The 13,318-nt window shown below is 44.3% G+C and overlaps 1 protein-coding gene across 1 annotated transcript in view; it reads right to left on the reverse strand.

Annotated features, from left to right (window-relative positions):
• Nucleotides 1–12,350, reverse strand: part of ADARB2 (adenosine deaminase RNA specific B2 (inactive)) — a 128,385-nt gene extending 116,035 nt beyond the window's left edge. Inside the window, exons 1-4 of the mRNA XM_044425010.1 lie at nt 12,332–12,350; nt 10,625–10,765; nt 9,387–9,473; nt 699–1,606 (exon numbers count right to left, since the gene is read on the reverse strand). Of these exons, the coding sequence (XP_044280945.1) occupies nt 699–1,606; nt 9,387–9,473; nt 10,625–10,765; nt 12,332–12,350 (1,155 nt within the window). The remainder of the gene's footprint in view (nt 1–698; nt 1,607–9,386; nt 9,474–10,624; nt 10,766–12,331) is intronic.
• Between the last annotated feature and the right edge of the window lie 968 nt (nt 12,351–13,318).

Genomic DNA, 13,318 nt, shown 5'->3' on the forward strand with positions numbered 1-13,318 from the left:
AAGAAGATTGATGTAGGTCCAGGTGAACACACAATTTTCAAGACCATGCAAGTCTGTCCCCTCCACTCAGTCACATGTTTGATAGCCACACACAAAGTTCTTTGCCAGCTTTGTTTGGGGATGAGATATAGAAAAAGACATGTTGTATTTGATATGTTAATTTCAGGAATGATGGCCTCTTTATCAAAATGTCAGAAAAAAGAAACAAGGACACCCCATTGCAACCTTGCATCCCCACTAAAACCAACGATGACGACACCTGCTGTCTGCTATCTGCCTTCGCGACATGCAGTAGTGCTATAACTTGTCAGGGAATTATTAATTGTCCCTTGTGCTTCTCTAATCTCAGCTGCCCCTTTGGAAAATCACCCATATCATAGCTCTTAGGGCACAATCCCATGGATGTTTGGCTAAAATAAAGGACTACAGCTTCCAGTATGTCTGGCTGGGGCATACGGGGAGCTGTAGGCCCCTTTCCTGTCTAAATAGGCATCTCATCACACCCTTAATGATGCAGTGAGGGACATATACGCAGGGTCTTTGTGTGTGACTTCTGTGAAGAAACGGGATTTGCTGCGGTACCGTATCCTGTGAGGAGAGTAACCTGATAAAGTCACCATTTACAGCTCGAATGCGAAAAATCACATTAATCTTAAAGACTTTCTTCAGCTCGGTGGTGGCTACCTTAGAGCTCTCACCTGTGGCAAATGATTACATTTACTCCTGCTGGGAATGTAACTGGGCAGCCGAATGTTAAAGAGGGCCTGAAGTGCAGCCTGTGCTGCTTGACCTTTAGCCAGCTTCTTGTTACGTCCCGAGCCTTCAAAGGTTCTCCCATCCACTCTCACAGCCATCACAAAACTCTTGATATGCTGCTTCTCCACAGTCTCCGAAAGGCAGACGTACCTCAGTCCTGACCGCAATTCATTGAGCAACACGACTGGGTTCTTTTCGCCCTCAGCGGCAGACGCCATCTTGTGCTTGTTTTGTTTAGGGTGGCCCACGAAGTCCAGTGTGTGGCAAAGTAACCTCCCATGCCGGTAAGCTGTCGAAAGCAGTTCGTTATTCACCGGCTTATAGACGGAGAAGTCCTTACTGTGCGTAGATGGTTCAAACTCCTTGAACAGAGTGTCTGGAAAGTCCGCCTGGTCCGATGTAAAGTCTGTGGAAGGATTGAAACAATTCCCCATGGCAAAGTGAGCTTGACATGCATTGGGGAACTGGACAAAAGACTTGAGGGCTAGTTCTGCGGCCCTCATTTTAGCCTTCTTTTTTGTGGGTCCAGTGCCTTCAAATGTAAGCCCGTTAACTTCCACAGCAACTGCAAAGACTGGAGCATGGACAGGGCCTGTCTGGGACACCATTTTGTATTGTAAACCCGGCTTAAGTTCATGTAGTTGAACCAGAGCATTCTTTGGTGTTACTGACCATGAGACCTTCTTCCATATGAGCTGAAGTTTGCAGAAACGTCCATTGTTGCCCTCCTCCAGAGGCCTCTTCCTTTTGATGCTGGAAGTTCCCACTCTTGATCGCTCATTAGAGGGAATGGGGTGATCTTCTAGGTTGCCAGTGTTACGGTTCTCCTTGACTTCTGCACTGCTTGTACCTGTTTGAAAAACAATGGAAATGTAAAAAAAGCCCAACTTAGTGGTGTCATGGTGAAATCTAAGAATGAGAAGATGAAAAGGATGATTTCTGTTACATTTTTATCTTGCTCATGGCTACCCTTTAACGTTTCCCCCCTCAGAAGGACAAAAATCCATCAGAATGACTTACAACGTGTCTCCATTTTGTGAGTGAAGGGAATACAGAGAGGTTTTTATTCCTCTTTCAGAACACCATGACAATGAATTGTGGGAGATGCAGAACAGATAAAAAGAGTGCATAGTTAAGTTGTGGAACTCGCTACCCCAAGACGAAGTGATGGCCCCCAACTGGGATGGCTTTACATGGAGATTAATCAGATTCATGCAGGAGAAACTTGTCATGATGGTTATATATTGACTGTAGGTTCAAAGAACTGAGGAACATCTGTCTTAATACCACCTGATAAGGGCACATCAGCAAGAGAAGGCTGTTGTATGTATGTATGTATGTATGTATGTTTTTGATTTACATCCTACCTTTGATTGTTTTCTTTTTAAGGAACTCAATGTGGCTTACTTCATTCTCCTCCTCCTGTGCTGAATCCTATCCCCACAACAACAACCCTGTGAGGTAGCTTGGGCTGAGAGTCTGTGACTGGCCCAAATCCACCCACTTGGCTCCATGGCTGAGCAGAGACTAGAACTCAGTCCAGCACTCTTCACTGCTACCCCACATTGGCTCTCAGTCAAGTTGATGTCCAGCCTGTGGGCTTTCCATCAGCACCTGATCAACTATCAAAGAAAGAGGACGCAGGAATGTAAAGGACTTTGGTCGAATCCAGCAGGGTTCATAGAATCATAGATTCTTAGAATGGTAGAGTTGAAAGGGGCCAAGAAGGCCATCAGATCATTCCCCTGCTGTTGCAGGACACCATGTTATATCATCCCACTCGGATGGCTGTCCAGTTTCTTCTGAATGTCTCTAGTGTGGGAGAACCCACCACCTCTCTCGGCAGCTGGTTCCACTGTTGTATTGCTCTGACAGGGTTCCATTCTGCTCTGTTCTACACACACAGTGAGTTGGATCCAGGCCCTTTCACAAGAGGAGGGCCCTGCTAACAGAAGGCCCCTTTGCCCAGGTTTGGAGATCTCTACACACAGCACACTCACTCCATTCAGAAGAGTTTCTTGTTTCTGTATGGCCTTTTCAGGGGGATGGAAGTGGGAAAGTCTATTGCTCTCAGTGCAGTTGATATAGCTGAAATCCATCCTTTGTGCAATTTCAGTTCTATATGGTGAACCAAAGAGTTTCATGCCTGATTTGGACATGAACGTCCGCAGTGGAAATCCAAGATAGTGCCCATGATGCTACACTGGCTGTGAACCGTTATCTGTGACTCTTCTACCCTTTGTAAATACTTTGTATATGTGATAAATGCCGTCTCTTAAAACACACCCGCACACACAACCAAAAACCTTATCACAAGTATCAGACTTTTGCAGATTTATTCCCTTCAACACTAACTTAAAAACAAAAACCAGACAAAGCCTGTATTATTCCCAGGCATGTTTGTCCACAGAAAAGTGGGGGCAGGTCCTGAAATTCACACCTCTCCTCTCTCTTCATTTAATAGGTTTTTATAGACCCAATTATTGTACATAATGATATTGAGGTTGGAAAGCATGTGAAGAAAGAAACCCTTGTTTCACACTGTATTCAGGTTTGAAAAGAATTTGTATTGATTCTGCATCACTGAATAAGAAAACACAGGGGGTTATTTGTATTTATAATTCATATTGCCTTTTCCAATCTCTGTCCCCCATCCCCTTTGCATAATGCCTGTAGTGATGGTTTGTGACCGTAGAAAATTCATCTTTTTATTTCTGTGCTCTTTCTTTGACGCACAGAGCAACCAGTTCTATAATGCAGATGAATCCCTTTGAGATCTGAAAATTTCTCTCTGGGTTTGCCTCCGAGACTGTGTAGCACCTCCTTCTTCAGTCTGGTGCCCTATAGATGCTTTGGATTTCAACTCCCATCACAGCCAGTCTGGCATAGTGTTAGATTGCTGGTTGGGACTCAAGAACAGGGATGAGAAGATCAGGTCAGAATCCATCTCTCTTCTCTTGCACCTGTTGGACTTCTGTCCTGTGCTTGGCCCTGTGCAGAAAGCGACCGAAGTCCACAAACACTTGGGAAGGGTAGCAGAGGCTTTGCAGAAAGTGCTCCAAGTATGAAATGCTTTGCACAAAGTACACAAAGTCTGCAAAGCTCTCCAGTCATGTGCACAGTTGGTGCACAGGCCGTGTGTGTGCAAGCTGGCCTTGTGGACTAACCTGGACTTGTATTTTTTCCAGATGTCCATGCAGGTGCTCAGCATGAGGCGAACTTAGGGCAGAGAGAAAGAGGGCTGCAATCCTGGGGGCTTGAGCTGAGGGCGTTCCCATCCCCAAACCAAGCACTCCTTCAGCCCCAACCGGGCTGAAGAAATGGTTTGGCCCTCATTTTGATTTAACTTCATTTGAACGGGAAGAAAGGAGCAGTCTGGTCTGTTGCTGGATATTCCTGCTGCTATTGTTGCTGGGTCAACAGACCCTATGAAAGAAAGCCCTCTAAAACGTCCTTTCCATGACATCCCCGCTTAGCTATTCTAAATTCAAGGCTGTGGCGTCCTTTGTGGAGTCCATCTGTTTCATATTTGGTCTTTTCTTCTATTGCCTTCAACTTGCCCTAGCATGATTGTCTTCTCCAGGGAGTTTTTTTTTTGCCTTCTCATGATATGCCCAAAGTAGGACAACCGCAGCTTTGCCATTTCGCTCCTAGGAAAAGCTCTGGATGGATTTGATCTAGGATCCACTCGTTTCGCTTTCGGTCAGTCCAGTGTATTCACCAAGCTCTCCTCGCACACCATGTTTCACCTGCATCCATTTGCTTCCTGTCAGCTTTCTTCACTGTCCAGTTTTCACACCTATACATTGTGATTGCAAATACAATGGAGTGAACGGATTTTCCTTGGTGTCCAGTGAGACATCCTTACATTTGAATATTCCTCCTAGATAGCTCTATTCATTTCCCCCCTGTTCTTGCTTACCCATACACTGCTCCCCCCGCCGGTACATCTGGTCATCAGGCATGGCAGTATTAACCTGGAGAGCTTGCATCATGAAGAGCTATTGAGAACTATAATGCATCACTAATAATGACACTGCCTTTGTCTCTGGGTCACACGGGTTCAGGAGAACTAGCCATCCGGCACTCCACGCTACATTTGAAGCAATAATATTGTTCCTCTTGAAGGTTATTCCGCTGCCAGGCAGCATGAACTTTGGATGAGGAAAAAGAAACAAATGAACGGCAATCTCTTCATTATAAGGAATTGTAAATAACACAGTTCAGGTAGGGGCTCCTGTGAATACCAAGAGGGTATCTACCGTACCAATGGTGATGATCAAAGATGAGGGCTCTTTCAAGAAGATACACCCCTCTTAATAAAATGGTCAAGTGCCTTCTGGTACCATAATGACCAGCAAACTTATTATGGCATAAGCCTTTACAGACAAGAGCCTGCTTTATTCAGTGTTTGAAGCGTTATCCCCAGTCATAAAAATACTATATATATTATATAGAGAGGCTGTGTCTGGCTCTTTTTGTGTCTCGGAAATACAGTCTATGAGGTGAGAGGGAATTAAAATGCAAATGGTACAGATGGTGACAATCGTGTTAAGGCTTAAATGCATGTACAATTATTATCCTGGTATTAGTGCATGACTTAACCCCCTTTCAGAACTATTTGCTCCCCACCTGCCTCACACTGAGCACAGAAAGTGGAACGGTTTCTTTCCCATACCTGTTTGACCTATTTGAAAACAATGCATTTCACCAAGCTAACTGGTGGGACTTGGTAACCAGCCCAGCAACTGTATCTTTATTTGTTTTTCGGCGCCAGGCTAAGACCTTTTTATTTAAAACTTATTTTAATTGCTAAATTATTGCATTTATTAGGATTTTAAAATTAGCCGAGAATGCACCGGGCGTTTTTAAATGTTTTTTTTTCTTTTAAACTGTTATATTGTTATTGTTTATGTATGTTTTTGTGTATTTTTTGTGAGTCGCCCCAAGGCTTTGATGCGATGGGGACGGCATAGAAATGTTTTAAATAAATAAATCAGTAGAAATTGTGGGCAGTTGTTTCTCTCTGCCTGAGGAGATGAGGGTAGAAACACATCTTTTTGTTGGGGATCAGTTAAAGAAATGTAAACATCTCCTTTCTTGCCCTCCAGGGCACTAAAGATGTAGCTCGGCTGAGGGTGTTTAATAGAATTGTGTAACCTGGACACAAACAGCTACCCAGAAATCTTCCACAATAAGATGGAACATGACCAAGTCTTGCCTGCATAGACTTGTAATACATCAAGATAAACGCAACTCGCCAGTGATGTGTTATGGATGTCCACCTCAATTTGGCCCCATTCACACGTAGGCAGTAGAATCGATTTTATCCAGCTCTTAATAACCATGACAAATGACTAACGGACTTGCTTAAGTTTACCTGGTGACCCCTAGTGGATGAGAAGGGATCATTAGCATTTGCAATTCATTAGTGTTGCAATCATGGCTGTGGAACCCTTGCTAAGGGAAAGTGGCCGTGTGTTAGAGTACAGCCATGTCCAGATGTAGGACGACTGCCTGGCGACAGTGACGCATGCATTGGTTACTTCCCGGTTGGATTTCTGTGACGTGCTCTACATGGGGCTGCCCTTGAAGACAGTCTGGATACTTCAGATGGTGCAAAATAGAGCAGCCAGGTTGCTGACGAGGACTGGGCATTATTCTCATATAACCCCAGTCCTCTACCAGCTTCACTGGCTTCCCATCAAAGTCCGGGCTCAATTCAAGGTGTTGGTAATCACTTACAAAGCCCTTAATGGCTTGGGACCCGGATACCTGAAGGAATGCCTGCGGCCATATTTGCCCCCCTGCCCCTTGAGATTGGCAGCAGAGGCCCTCCTCTGGGAGCCTTCCGTGAGAGATATCAGGAAGCAAAGTACCCGGAGGAGGGCTTTCTCTGCGGTGGCGCCCCATCTGTGGAATGCGCTCCCCAGAGAGGTCCGCCTGGCGCCGTCGTTATTTGTTTTTCGGCGCCAGGCCAAGACCTTTTTATTCAAACAGTATTTTAATGTTTAATATTTATAGATTTTAATCGTGCAGCCAGTGTGTCTCCAGGTTTTAATTGTAATTGTTATTATGCTGTATTTATTTATATCTGTAAGCTGTCCCAAGGCTGTGTAGCAAGGGGATGACATATAAAAACTTTAAATAAATAAAAAAATAATAAAAGAGACACCTGGACCTGAGACCTCCTGGGAGGAGGAGGAGAGGCAGGATCTGTACCACTGGAGCGGGGCTTGGGCATCCGCTGCTCTTTCAGGTTCTCTGGGCTCCCACATCCTAGCTGCAGTGCAGGAGAGCTCCGTGCTGGCTGGCTGACTGGCTTCTGACTGAGCAAGCTTGCTCCCTGCCGCAGCCAGGACCACAGAAGCACAGCAGATCACGAGACACCCAGGAGATTAAGGTCCACTGGCATGTCCTGTCTAGCCCCATGTGGCTACCCATCTTAGGACAGCATGTTGGTCCCTGGCTGCATCAAAGCCTGGCTGAGGACTAGGAAAGGAAAGGGAAGTGCCAACAGCTCTCCTGAGTGCCAAGCTCCTTTGGGATCTTTAGCATTCCAAGCACCCAGATCCCATTTGTGATTGCTCAGCGACTGGGCCCATACCCACTGCATTTCCAGAAGCAAGGAACAGGTAAGGGTCAGAGGAGCGGCAGGTGGGAAAAGGGTGAGGCACACTCTTTGTACATATTGCTTCTCAGGTATGCATCACCTCCATGCCACCCGCTGGAAAAAAGTGTGGGGCAAGGAAATGGGTTGTGACAGCCTTAGGCAACCAATGCTGGGATGTGTAATAGTGTGCAAGAGTGCAGAGCAGAAAAGAGAATGACTATTAGCAGCCCTTTGGGCAGGCGAAACAAACAATTCACCCCGCTGAACGGATTTCCCCTTCTCCCCTCTCCGGCCCTCTTTCTTTGTGTGCTGTCTCTTTTTTCTTTGCAGCTCTGCAAGCAAGGAGTGGCAATTGATTATATGCATGTTAATCTGGGAACCTTTTTGGATGAAGAGTGGGATAAAAATACTTTAGATAAATAACTACATAGATTTTACCACAGAGGAAGAGGCACTTTCTCTAACCATGACTTGTAAGATGCAATTTCCTTTTTCATAGCTTCCAACTAATGAAGATGATGGTGATGGTGAGGATGCATTTATATGTTGCCTTTCTCTCTCTTCAAGGAACCCAAGGCAGCTTATGAGGTTCTCCTTCTCTTCAATTTATTTGGAGAGCAAGAACCCTGTGAGGTAGGTTAGGCTGAGAGACAGTGACTGGCCCAAAGTCAGCTAATTGCTGAATGGGGTGTAGAACCCAGATCTCCAGAGTTCAGTGCACTTAACCACTCCATCACACTGGCTTTCTAATGGCTGATGCCGAGTTAGATGGAAGGCCATCATTTGGACACAGAATATTCTTCTTTTCCTTCTTCAAAACTTAACAGTATTAAAGTCTGGGCTAAAAATACTTTGTGCTCTGCACTCAGTTCCACTTTCTCTTAATTATTTTATTTTCCTTTCTGCTGCTTTATGACTTTTCTCAGTGTCTTTCCCCAGCATTTACTGTCAGAGTGCATAACCAGGTACCAGTGAGAGTTGCTTTGGACACAAAAAAGAAAATATGGTGAGGAGTAGGTAGGATGGGCATTGGGTACTTGGCTATGTTCATGCCTAGGCTGTTGACCAGCAAACCCCTGAATGCCATGGGACCTGCATACCTGGTAGACCCCTAACCCCTGTTAACACCCAGCTAACTGTTGCAATCTTCAGAGGAGGCCTTGCTGGTGATTATGCGACCAAGAGAAGGCTGCCTAGCCTATCTCGCAAGGGAGCTTTCTCACAGTGGAGTCATCTTCTTGAAATCCTTCCCCTGTTCTGTTTGGGAGGTAGAGTTGATGGAACATTAAACACTTCCTGAAATCTTCTCCACCCAGGATTAGTTTTGGAGATTAATCCTATGGGGATTATACAGTTCCTTGTTCTGTTTTGAATGGTCATTGTAGTTGGAATGGTTTTCAGTAGTGTATTTGAGATATGGTTGGTAATATAAAGTATCCCGAGAGCTTCAACTATGGTGCAGTTTGGGAAAATATATCTTAGTTGAAGCTAAGATAAGATAAGATAAAATAGTTACCGTAGCTGAAATGGCTTTTAAGGTTGCATTTAAACATTATTTTTGATACTGATAAGCAAACCACTTAGAGATTTTATTATATTAAGCAGAACGTAAATACTACTGCTACACAAGTAAAGGATGGATAAACCTTTTGTGGCCAGCTTGGAATCAACTTTGTGCATCTCTGCAATGGGGAGATGCCCTGATTGTTCCTGAAATGGAAGTTCAAACATTACCCATCCATGGGCGATGCATAAGAACCTACAGAGAAGGCGGGTAAAGAAGTGCTGCCCAGTGCTATTGCACACACCAGTGCAGCCTGGCTCTGTGGAGGACCACTCCAAACTTGCACAGCGGCAGCTGGGAATTCTCCATCCTGCTGAGCCAAAAGTGACTCCTACACACCATTTACCAGTCAAATGCAAGGTTGCTCTACATGGCAAATTCCACACACATACGACACATTACATCCTATTGGCTCTACTATTCACCTCAATATGAAGAAGAGAAACGGCTTACTTAAATTGTCTTCGTCTTCCATATTTGTTGCACCGGGACTTAAATACTTGAAGGGTGCGATGAAGGTCGACAAAATGCTTACTTTTTCTGTAACGACAGAGAAAGAGATAGCATATACTTATGAAATGTGAGGGTTTTTTGTTTTAGTTAAGACAGTGGGAATATTTCTATAGAATCAGTGTGACAAAGTCACTAGCAATTGCAATTATCCATAAGTAAGTGCATTAGACTACAGTTGTCCCTTGCCCTGTCCGCCCTTCACCTCTCCAAATCCACACCTCTTCAACTCCTCCTACATGCCCTGCAGTAGCATTTGTGTGCAACACAAGATCACATTTTCAACACAGTGGAAACGCCACTTCTTTCATTAGCATGTACTCTAACAACACTAAATATTTTGCATAAATACTGTGACAGTATAAAAGGAAGTCTAGGCTGGGTTACTTCCTGGTGTCATTTAGCTATTTGGGACTATAATTCCCATAACCCCCTTGCCACACTGGCTGAGATAATGGAAGATGTAACCTAAAACCCATGGCACTGGGTTCCCATCTCCTTTGTAGGGTGCTCAGATTATAGGAGAAGAGGAGGGGTGAGGCTTCCACGAACCTCACAAACTCGACCCCCAACATCCCCCAGCCAATTTTAGCCAATCACACACTCTGCAGCCCTCCAGGGGAAGCAGTAGAGGAAGAAGGCAACACAAAATGCAACAGATCGGGCCTCCCGGGAACCGCCCCTTTCATTCAAGCAGGGCTGTAATTCACAGAATATTATTAATGGAGCTCTGATTTAAGGGAACCGAGAAAGCATGGAGGATGCAGGACTTTCTCACAAAAATCCACGTAAATAGAGGGAAATGTAGTAATCTCTTTTTGTGCAGCAGTTAATGAACACTATTAATAATAGTGTTTTAAAAATTCCTGAATATGTGGCAAGGATTAGACAGAGGGTGACCGGTAGTTTGCCACATCAGCTTTAGTGCTGTTTTACTGAATGAGTGCCATTATCATCTTATTCTGATTGATTACCCTAAGCTACTTTGCTGTTGATGATTTCTCAAATGGGATTGTATCAGAAAGAAGAATGGGAAAGGAGGAGTGCCCTGGGACTGGGAAATCATGCCTGATTCCAGATTACTGAATGAGCATAATCCATGAGGGCTTTTGGAGGATTTTGGTCCAGACACCCTCTGTGGGATCCCCGTCTCCATGCATCAACCTTCTAACTGTCACCACCATGTTTCTTGCTCCTCTTCCTCCTTCTCGCGCTTGCTACCCCTTGCTTGCTTGGGAAGGAGGGAACCAGGGAATGAGGAGCCAGGAAGCATGGAGGCAGCATCATCTCCTCCTCCTCCTTATTCTCATCACCACCTTTGTCTGGATGAAATCAAGCAGATGAACCATAAGGTTTCGACAGTGAAGAGGAGGGGCAAGTCAGGGGCTCCTGTGGGCCTTCAACAGGTACCCAAAGAAGCTTTGCTTAATGCTGGCCTTGAATGCAATGATCAGAGACCTCAGTGGGGCATGGAGTGGGAGAGTCATCTACTCTAGAAATGAACGCGGAATGATGGGAAACTGAAAGCCCTCCTTTTTAGGAAGTTGTCCAAAATGTGCAGTAGTTTATTAGCAGTGGCCAATCTTTTCTATGATGGCAGAAGGAGAAGGGGGCGGCAGAGGATGAGGTGGCTGGATGGGGCCACTGGGGCAGTGAGTGTGGGCTTGGGTGAACTCCAAGGGATGGTGGAGGACAAGAGAGCCTGGAGGAATGTTGTCCATGGGGTTGTGATGGGTTGGGCATGACTTTGTGATTAAACAACAAATTTTCTATCTCCATAACTATTTTTAACTATTTTTAGACCCTTGCTTGTGGAATGCATAGTTCTCTGCACTTGAATGTCTAAGCTGAATGCTTATGGGGCACTTTTGGACAAAACATTGTGTTACATGGGGGCACATCTTTTGCTCACGAGAGAGAATTTCTTCTTCAGGGAATTGCAATGGCACAACATCCCCTCTTCTCTCAACCTTTACCTCACAATTAGAAACATAATTATGTGGAAGAAAGTCCCATGCATGTCAATGATTCAACATGAGAGCATGTCTATTTATGACATTTGTTACCCTTCCTCAGAAGGAACTTGGAGCAGACTTTAGTTTACACAGTGTCTCCGTTAAGACATTGCATCCAACCATGGCTTGTGCTGACCTTATTTAAGAGTCCAAACCACGGTCTGAACTTCCCAAGCAAGACTGCAAAGGTTCTGTAGAAAATGTTAAATCTTCCTCAGTTCAGAAGGTCTCTGTAGGGCTCAGGGCCATACAGTTGTTTCAGTTTTGATAATATGGACTACCCTTTGACTAAAATCAACCAACACACACATGACTAAAAGCCCTATTTCATTTCTCAAAGTATACTGGAAAAAGGGGAGAAGAAAAGGAAAGGAAGGGTCAATGTCTTCAAAGACTTTGGTCAAAACACATTATTTGTTGACTGCTAATACAGCTTCAGCCAAACCACCGAGAAATATATAATACTGTGTAATCCTTGCTCAGCGGTGGAAGTGGCCATAACGTGATAATAACTCAAGCAACGTTATCTCTCTGTGTCCTCCGGCTAGGCGACAGAGGTGGAGGGGGGAACACTCCTGAAACCAAATTAAATAGCTTTAGATCTAATTTAATGGCCTGAACCAGATTTCAGATTGATTTCTGTGGAATCTAATAGAGAGCAACACACACACACACACACTCACTTTGTCTTTCTTATTGAAAATCCAGTTCATGTACTGATATATATTTTCAAAAATATTTTCTTGTTTACTAGAAGTAATAAAAAGCTAACATTTCACAATGCATGCCTTGTTCTCCAAGCAATTGTGAGTGGGTTGTTATGAAGTGCTGAAGGATTCCTAGCAGGAGATGTCTACTAAAATGTCCATTTACCTTCATTTGTGGAAACCATTGCTAAAACACACATTTATATTTAGCAGACTGCTAAGAGCTTTCAGACTGTATACTGTATAAAGCGACAGTAGGCCAGATGGGGAATATTTATATCCTCCTCCTATTGTAGTTAGATGTTTGGATTCGTCACTAGGTGCAGGGCTCAGTTAACTGCAAAATTATCAGTTCCCAGCCTGGCACTAGTCCTTTAAGGTCTTCACAGAGCTGGGCTGACATTGCAGCTGTTATCTATCCCCATTAATCAGGGACAGCCTGGGATGTTCCACTTCCTGAGCTGAAGTAGCAAGTGATGCCCCTTCCCCATCAAGGCATGCAATAGCCAAGGCTGATGACATTCTTCAGGCACTTGAGGCAGACATCTCACAAACACCTCAACAAATTAGTAAATTTCTTTAAAATAAATGAACGAATAACCGTAAACCAATTCACAACATGGTAATTTGGGCATCCCAAATCAGACGTCTGAAGTAGAGACCATCTCACTCTGCTTTATGGTAGAACCAGCCCTCCTTAATACCTTTGTCACTGGGGGCAGCCTTCCTATATTTTCCTTAACATGTTTCTCCAGGTGCATGAGAATTTCCATTTTCTAGAACAAGGCTTTCTATCATTTCTGTTTTGCACTTCTAGAATTTCAGTTTTCTAAGGCACAGTGTTGGGAGTTGTAGGCCTTCCTTCCATTCCCAATTGCAGAGGATTCCAGTGTGATTATCGTAATGTACTACACAGCTATCCAGAGCTGGCCAGGGCAATTTTTCCCTTATGTTGGCAACTAAGCATCTAAAGAAACCAAAGGCGCAAAGGGCAAGTGCATAACAAAGAAAGCAAAACAAACAAGCGCTTCCCGATCCAACAGAACAAGGCAACATCTCCATGCAGCATATTTTAAAAGGGCACAAATACAACACAATGCACAAAACTGTTCTACAAGAATAAACATAACCCTACAGAACATCCAGAAACATG

The sequence above is a fragment of the Varanus komodoensis genome, unplaced genomic scaffold, assembly GCF_004798865.1.
Source record: "Varanus komodoensis strain SLA01 unplaced genomic scaffold, ASM479886v1 scaffold15, whole genome shotgun sequence".
Taxonomy (NCBI): domain Eukaryota; kingdom Metazoa; phylum Chordata; class Lepidosauria; order Squamata; family Varanidae; genus Varanus; species Varanus komodoensis.